At 48.8% G+C, this 8,417-nt stretch overlaps 1 protein-coding gene across 1 annotated transcript; it reads left to right on the top strand.

Annotated features, from left to right (window-relative positions):
• Nucleotides 1-1,929: 1,929 nt before the first annotated feature.
• RRP36 (ribosomal RNA processing 36 homolog (S. cerevisiae)) lies at nucleotides 1,930-6,124 on the top strand (the record flags this gene model as incomplete). Its single annotated transcript, XM_009578927.1, has 6 exons — nucleotides 1,930-2,068; nucleotides 4,157-4,223; nucleotides 5,076-5,180; nucleotides 5,280-5,354; nucleotides 5,466-5,583; nucleotides 5,821-6,124. Coding segments are annotated over 6 exons (644 nt in total), but the record flags the coding sequence as incomplete, so codon positions are not given.
• Nucleotides 6,125-8,417: the final 2,293 nt, after the last annotated feature.

Below are 8,417 nucleotides of genomic sequence, written 5' to 3'. Positions count from 1 at the left end.
CTGGAGCAGGTGGATGTGCCCCTGTGGAGACCCTGTGCTAGAGCAGGCTCCTGGCAGGACCTGTGACCCCGTGGAAAGAGGAGCCCACGCTGGAGCAGGTTTGCTGGCAGGACTTGCGACCCTGTGGGGGACCCACACTGGAGCAGTCTGTTCCTGAAGGACTGCACCCCGTGGAAAGGACTCAAGCTGGAGCAGTTCTTGAAGAACTGCAGCATGTGGGAAGGACCCATGTTGGAGAAGTTCATGAAGGACTGTCTCCTGTGGGTGGGACCTCATGCTGGAGCAGGGGAAGAGAATGAGCGGCAGAGACAACGTGTGACAAACTGACCGCAACCCCCATTCCCCGTCCCCCTGCGTCACTCAGGGGGGAGGAGGTAGAGAAGTTGGGAGTGAAGCTGAGCCTGGGAAGAAGGGGGAGGGAGGGGAAGGTGTTTTAAGATTTGGTTTTTATTTCTCATTACCCTACTCTGATTTGATTGGTAATAAATTAAATTAATTTTCCCCAAGGTGAGTCTGTTTTGACCATCCTGGTAGTTGGTGAGTGATCTCTCCCTGTCCTTATCTCGACCCATGAGCCTTTTGTTGTCTTTTCTCTCCCCTGTCTGGCTGAGGAGGGGAGTGATAGAGCGGCTTGGTGGGCACCTGACATGCAGCCAAGGTCAACCAACCACAGGCAGGATGTGATTGTTTTTGCTAGGCCATAGCTGGGGTATTTTGTGCCAAATGCATAGTATTGCAAAGGCTTAGAAAGACTGTGTGCCTGCCACTGCTCAGAGGTGTTGAGCAAGCAAACGCCGCCCAGGTGGTTTGCCAAGACTTTCTCCTTCAGAAGGGAGCCAATGCAAACCCTCCTGTTCCTTCTTGCCCCTACCATCATCCAGAGAACGGAATGAGCATATCCAAGTGCTGCCTTAAGAAATGTTTTCTGATTGCTAGCCCTGAACACTCAGAGGTATAAATCCAGAAAGAATTGTTGATAATATTTTTATGTTGTGGTTATAAGAAGTGTTTATAACTATCACTGAGGGATATTAAAGAAACATAGCAATAGAAAATTCTGGAAGAATATCTTGTGCATTCATCAGCACTTTGGGTAGAATTGGTTTTGCTGTTTCTTGTGTTGTTTGTCTTGGTCTTCTAGTCAGCAGTCAGAGAAGAGAAGGAATATTTTATGAAACACAAGTTGTAAATAGCTTGTGGGGAGCTCATGGCAGGGCTGGAATATGAAACTGCTTTTTGGTGTTGTGGGGTTTTGTTGTCCCCCAGTGAATCAGGCTATAAGTTATTTCTATTGGTAGTGAGCTGGTGAAGGTTGAATGTCTGGATTTCAGTAGTTTACAGGCCTCTGGGGTGCTGAGGAGGCTCTGCTGTGGGAATTGCTTTGTTGCAGACTGAGCAGAGCTATGGCGGATGTGCAGTGGGGGCAGTCTGAGAGTCTTAACAGACAGACTGAACAGGCCATGTGGTTTTCCTGCACCTTGTGACTGGTCTCATGGTGTGAGAGGTGTGATGATGCCCATTTAAAGGTGATGAGACACGAACAGTCTGTTAAAGAGTCAGGACTGAGAGGTGACCCCTCAGAATTTGCAGTGCGGCCAAAACATAGCCCAGTGCAGAGCTCGTACTGTTCTTGGTACCAGGTAAAACTTTGAACTGGTCTTGTGTGTGCTACTGAGCAGGGAGAGAAACAAAGACATGTTGGGGAGAGGGGGAGATTATTCTAGTGCTAAAGACTGCAGTGATTAATGAGAGAGAAATCAAAGGCCGAGAGATGCAGTGGCTTCTTTCTGCCATGCGATTATATAGGGATGGCACCACTGTGCTTGTGTCACTGTCTCAGGCTCTGAGACATCCCTCTTGGTGGAATTTGGGGGTGGGAAGTGCCTTGAGAAGCTGTTAGATTCAGTTGTGTCCTGTGCTCTCTTCCAGATCAATCTCAGGTGTCTTTTGAGGAACTACTGTGGGTGCAGAGTGATATGAGAACGAGAGTGTGCAAGCAGGTGACCAGTGGGAAGAAAACTGCAAAACCTACCAAAGCTACGGTGAAGCAGCAACAAGGCAAAAAGGGGTAAAGAGGTTCTTTTGTGATCAGAAAAATGTGCGTGTGTGCTCTCTGCACTCCAGAAGTTATGCTGGGCGCTCCTCACAGTGTTGACATTGCCTTGGAGCTGATTTAGCTCTCCTTAAATGTGCTACACAATAATGCCTTTTGCTATAGTGTTTCATTTGGGAATGATCTGTTGCTGTTTCAGAGCTCTTAATATCCTATCCTGCTCAAATCCACAGCAACCACCTGTTACTTGATAGTTAAATTGGCACTCAATTCCTTTACACCCTCTGTCTTAAGGCACTTTTAACCCATGGTATGGTATGCTTCTCTTCTAAGCTGTATGGTGGTGCTTTACTTGTGTCCCCTGGGTCCTGAAATAGTTACCTTGCTGTTTTCTAAACCCCTTCCAGCTTATCAGCATCTTCTGCCTGGCTCCCATGGGCTGGTGTTGCAGTGACAGCCAATTGTTGTGGAATTGCATTCATCCTTCTGCTGTTGTCTCATCTGTGGCTTGTCTGTGTTGATTTTCCTTTTTTCCCTCTACAGTACTTATTGTTACAGACTTTTTCTTGTCCTCAGTGGTCTTCACATCTCCTATTTGCATACTCTGTAGGTGCTATTGATGTGGTGACTATAAAATGTATTCAACACAACAAAAACAATCAGATCTTTTTTACAGTCCTCCACAGGGCCCCACTGGTAACAACTGTTATACCATTACCCCTTATTTGCAATAGTTAGCTGGTTTTCAGTCCTCAGAGTTGTATCTAAGTGATTTGAACGGGTTTCCTCTGTTACACTGGCATTCCCTAACCTATTTCTGAATCTCTGCTGAATACATGTTTCTTCTGCCATAAACAGTTGATTAGAATAATGTTTCTGCTTTACCTTTTACCCAGGACTCTGGGGGATTTTGTGTAGTGCAACATCTTCACAGTGTCTCTATTTCTGCCACACAGTTTGCATAACTCTGTTTTTGTTTAATTCCCCTAATCCTTTAAGTGATGCATCACTGTAAATCCCACATGCTGGTTTTCTCATGTTTTTGTTATGGAAGTGAGCTGCTCAAAAAAAAGGACTTTAGGGAAATCCCCTGGAACTGAGCTGGCTTCAGCAACGCTATATAAAGCTGACTTGAGAGCATTGTACAGGGGATAGCCACACCAGCAGACATGTAAATACACTGAACACTGCCCTAAGTGGGATTTGAAAACTTACTTATGCCTGCAGGGTTGTTTATGTTCCTGCTCCATGTTATTGTGTTGCTAAATGTGGGTATAATGCCCACATTGTGGGTACTCTTAGCGGGTGGATCACAGGTCTTTTCATGTTTCTAGTAACTTACCTGATGTACTGACAAATTGCAGGACAGAGCATCCAAGTAATATGGGGAGAGTAATACCCTGTTCTCCCACCTTATACTGTCCCCTCGTAAACCTAAAGCATCAAGCTCTAAAGGCCTGTGTTGCAAAAAGAACTTGTTCGCTTAATTGGTTGTCACCATGGTCCTCATAGTCCTGATTCACTGTGAAGTCTCTTTTGGGATATGTACCATAAGCTGTACGGCGCTTATTCTTGGGAGCTGACCTTCTCTTTACTTGTGTTATGGTGTGCTTTCTCGCTGAGCCTGGCCACAGTAGAACTGGCCTGTCGTTGTAACTACCAGGTCAGTGCAGAAACTCGCAACTTTGGTCTCGCCTTTCAGTGTAAGTATTAGTCAAGAGTGGATGAGTTGGTGGGCCAGGAATAGAAGAGGGTTGTTGCATGATGAATGAAAACATGGAGAGGAAGAGAAATAGAGTATGGCACATTTCCCGACGCAGGTAGTGGGTTTTCACTTGATATAGTGGGGCTGTGTCAAGTTTTGTGTGGGATTGTTTTAACCACGCATTTATAGATCATTTGGTTGTAGTAGCCTTGTCTGGCTCTTGACTGAGTTACCTCTTCTTTGCTCTCTGTAGGTATCATGGTGAGGATTGAGTGGGAGAGTGCCATTTTGGCACTGTGCAGTAGTGTTCTCCTGAGGGTCTGGCTAACCTCCTGACACGTTAGCCTGGGCCTCATTCTGTCCTCTGCTCCTCTTAAGTACATTTTTCTCTTTTTCAGGCCATTGGAGATGTCTGCCAAGAAGCCTGTACCTTTTCTGCGACAAGTCGTCTCTGTTACAAAGAAGGTGGGTGCTCCCCCTCCCCAGTTCAGGAGCTGACTTCCCTTAGCAATGCTAATAGGGCACAGACATGGTAATGGGGCTGCTGAAGGTGACACAGGCTGTTTCTGGACGATAGGGCTTGGACCACTGTCTCATGAGCGCAGGTAGTGCTAGTGTGTCTCTGGGGAGAACAAGAGATTGGGTGTAGGAGCGGCTGCTCTCTGTATAACCTGCTGCCCTGCATAATGCACAACTTGAGGAGTAACTCGAACATTTGAGACCCAAGTGTTTCTAGAAGATGTAATGGCTGCCACCAGTGACAATTGCACTGCAAGCTATGGTCATTGTTCAGTACTTATCAATTGGAATGTCCATTTAATTTCTAATCTGAATATAATTTTGACTTATCATTGCTGGATCATCTTAATATATTAATTTCCACAGTTAGAGATCTCTTTTTGTCTCTCTCTTTTTGTATGACCTGACCCAAGTAATCTGTGAAAATCTAGATAGGTTTGAATTCCCAAATCCATCACCTTGACAACACATGTTCACCCAGCTCTTGGTCTGGGAGTTGCAGGTGTTTGGAGGCAGCACTCATGCTGCTGTTCCTTGAATTGGCTACTCCTGGGTGGTAGACTTGCATATGGAAATGCCTGTTGCTTGATAGACTGGATGCAGGCATGATGACTTTGTGAGGGACTGCCAGCTTGATTATTGGACTCAGTCTTTGCCAGCTGCAGATGTTTTCAATGGTGGGTGCATAATATTGCTAGGAAAAAAAATGGCAAGGTATGATCCATGGAAGGAGAGTAAGCAGGCTGTTAACAGGGTAATCCTGGCCACAGCTCTTACCTTTGCCTTCCCTGCCTTCAGGTCCTCAGAGACCCTCGATTTGATCACCTGTCTGGAGAGTATAAGCCTGAAATATTTATGAAGACGTACAGCTTCCTGGACAGCATCAAGAAGCAGGAGAAGGAGGTGATGCTGTGTGCCTGTCCTTGGCCCCCCTTGCTTGGCAGGGGCAGCTTCTGGAGGTGGGAGGCAGGCAATCATGCAGCTTTCTGCTCTCTTCTTCAGATGATTCAGAAGCAGCTGAAAAAATGTCAGAACATGGAGCAGAAGGAGAAACTCCAGCAGCTCCTGAACCGCATGGTGAGTTCAGTGCAGCATCTCCTCTCCTGTGAGGCAATGCACTAGAAGAGAGGATGTGTGACCTGAGGTCTGCCTAGACACTTGCTGACACAGGCCATCCTTTCCGTACAGACACAGCAAGAACAGGCACAGAAAAAACAGCAGAAATTGAGGGAGAGGGAGCTGTCTTTGAAGAGACAACAGAGGGAATTGGCCAAGCAGGGAAAGAAACCCTTCTTCCTAAAGAAATGTAAGTACTTGGTGTGAACATACTGCAGGAAGACCTAGAGGGAGTACTGCTGACAGGACTCCAAGCACTGGATGTGATTTGTCCATAATATTCCACAGAGCTGTGGAGGGATTGTTCTAGTGCTGGTACTCAAGGGACAAGCCAGGCCTGGAGCCAGGGAGGGAGAGGTGAGAAGAGGCTGGTCTGTAGAGATGATTTGGGCTTCAGTTTAAAATCTTGCTCCCCTCTCCTCTACAGCTGAGAAGCGGAAATTGGAGCTAGCTGAGAAGTATGCAGAGCTGAAGAGGAGTGGAAAGCTGGAGAGCTTCCTGAACAAGAAGAGGAAGAGAAATGCCATCAAAGACAAGCGCCGTCTGCCCTCACAGAAGAACTTGTGACTGCTGGACGGATATGCTGTTTTCTGGCACTGGGACTCACTCTGCCCTGGCCAGGCCTGGAAGATGGCCATCCCTCTTCCTAGTATCTGCCTTTCACTGTACAGTGATGCTGTTAGGCAGCAGAGCAGAGGCTGAACTGAAGGAAACAGTGCTTTTTGTAGCTGAAATGTCCTCTTCATTTGTGGTTTACACCATGCCTGGGTGACATGTCTGTCATGCAGATGCGCATGGTGTTGACAGCTGTCTCTGTCCTTGCACCTGCTCATCTCTTCCTCTGGCTAGGAGAGCATGAGCCCTACCCTGCATTGCTGGCTCTACTCCAGGTCTTATTGGACACCAGCTGAGGTGGGAAAGGACCTCAGCTCTGGTACAATGCCTGCTCAGAGCAGGGCTAGCACTGACTTCAGACCAGGTTGCCCAGGGCTTCTTCAGTTGGGTCTGGGAATGTCCAAGGACAGATGCCACCACCTCTCTTGGCCTCTGTTCCACTGCTTCAAGTTCTCAAGATGAAACTTTTTTTTTTACCCTCCTCCAGGAAACCTGTGTGGTTTTAGTCCATAGTCATTGTCTTGTTCTCAGTGAAGTGCCTGGCTCTGTCTTTTCAGTAGCCTTGTCGTAGGTCTGGGGGGTGGGTGGGAAAGGGGTGCTGTTAGGTCTCCCCAGAGCCTTCTCTTCCTGTTCCCCCAGCCTTTTCTTGCAGTGCTCCAGTCTCTGACAACTTTCATGTCCTTAACTGGAGTCAGCCCAGAAGACCAACATCTATCTTCTGGGGGCCCAGCCTGGATGCAGTATCTGGATGTAGTCTCACAAGTGCTGTGTAAAAGGGAGGATCACACTCCTCTGCGTGGACTGCACCCTGGTGATGCAGCTCCTGGATTTGTTGGGCTTCCTCACAGCCAGGGCACGCTGCTGACTGTGCTCAGGTACTGCTGCCCAGGATCTCCCCGGCAGGGCTGCCTCTCTTCTTGGCTTCTCAGGGTGGTCCCTACAGGGCTATTAGTGCTTCTAGGAAACTGATTCTGTATGAAATAAAATACCTCAGTTTTACTTTATTTCCAGTGTTGGTGCTGCTACAGTCAAAAGTGTTTGAACTCATGGGAGTTAGTGCCTCTCTTCAACATTGACCACCAGCTTTCTTGTTTCTCCTCACTCCTGATTGCCCCTGTCTCCTGTGGCTGTGCTGACAAGGAGGTGTTGATTTCTGTCCGACAGGTCAGAGCGTATGCCAGGAGAGTGCCTCAGCTCTGCAGGGCAGAGTGCTCTCTGAGCACAGCTGTGCTGTGTGCATGTGGGCAGCTGGTGTGTGGGGCCTGGGGAAAGGTCTTTCAATGGAATGATGAGCAACTCTATCATGCCCCTCTGAGGGTGTTGCTGAAGCATCTGCCTCCACTGCAGTTCCTGTAGGTGATGTGGGTGATGTGAGTTCTGCTCTGGTGACAGTTTTAGTGTAACTGGGGGAAGGCAGTAGAAATGGGATGTGCCAGCTTGGCTAGAGACCACATGGAAATACTCAGCTGCCTTTAACTTGCATGTGGCTTATTGCTTGGCACTGTGCCTGACTGCTTCTTCCTCCTCTTCTTGCCTTGTGATGTGGGATGCAGAGCCTGCCACATCCTTGTGCCTTTAGAGGAGAGTTACCTTGGGAGCAGTGTGGCAGCACCAAAGCCCAAGGCTATCCTGACCCCTTTGTGGCATTGGTCTGCTGTTTTATGCTCTCAATTTTTAATCCAAAGCTGAACAAACCTCTACCTGTACTTTAATGCAAGAAGGGAAGAAGACTGTGGCCTGGACAGGCTGGAGGTGGTTCACCCCTGTGTCACTGCTGCCAGGGCCTTGCTGGGGCCGTGTGGGAGCAGTGTTCCTGTGTCCCCATCCCCAGCTGCTGGTAGGCCCTGCCCAGCAGAGAGCAAACCTGGTGTACTGCCAAAGTGGTCCTGCTTTTCCCTCCTGCCCCTCTGGAGCCAAAGTGCCCCCTGCCTGCTGAGGCCTGCGTGACTGCCTGCAAGGAGGACATCCTCCCTGGGATGTCACCCGCTTCTGTTCAGCACATTAGCTGTGAGGAGCAAGTCTACTGGCCTGTTTCTTCCTGCCAGCTCCTGGGCCCAGTACCCCCCAGCAGGGGAAGCCCTGGGGCATTGTCCAGCTCAGCCAGCGTTGTGGTGGCACTGGGTATTAGGGCAGACAGCAGCATGGCAACGCCAGCTCCAACAGAAGGAGATGTTTCCAACAGCTCCACAGAGCTTTCTACTGCCAGGGGAGCTGCTCTTCCTGTGGCCTCCCAGCCTCAAGGGGTCAGCTGGGTTATTTTCCTTCTGTTTCTAATGCTGTCCCAGCAGTATGTCTCTGCCAGACCTGCGCTGGTGTCCCTCCAGGTGGAGTGTGGGGACTTGCTATGGGTGTCCCTGGGGACAGCAGCCATTGGGCATGGCTGGCACCCGTTGGTGTGACTGCAGCTCC

The sequence above is a fragment of the Fulmarus glacialis genome, unplaced genomic scaffold (genome assembly GCF_000690835.1).
Source record: "Fulmarus glacialis isolate BGI_N327 unplaced genomic scaffold, ASM69083v1 scaffold17620, whole genome shotgun sequence".
Taxonomy (NCBI): domain Eukaryota; kingdom Metazoa; phylum Chordata; class Aves; order Procellariiformes; family Procellariidae; genus Fulmarus; species Fulmarus glacialis.
This window is presented reverse-complemented; position numbering and strand designations above follow the sequence as displayed.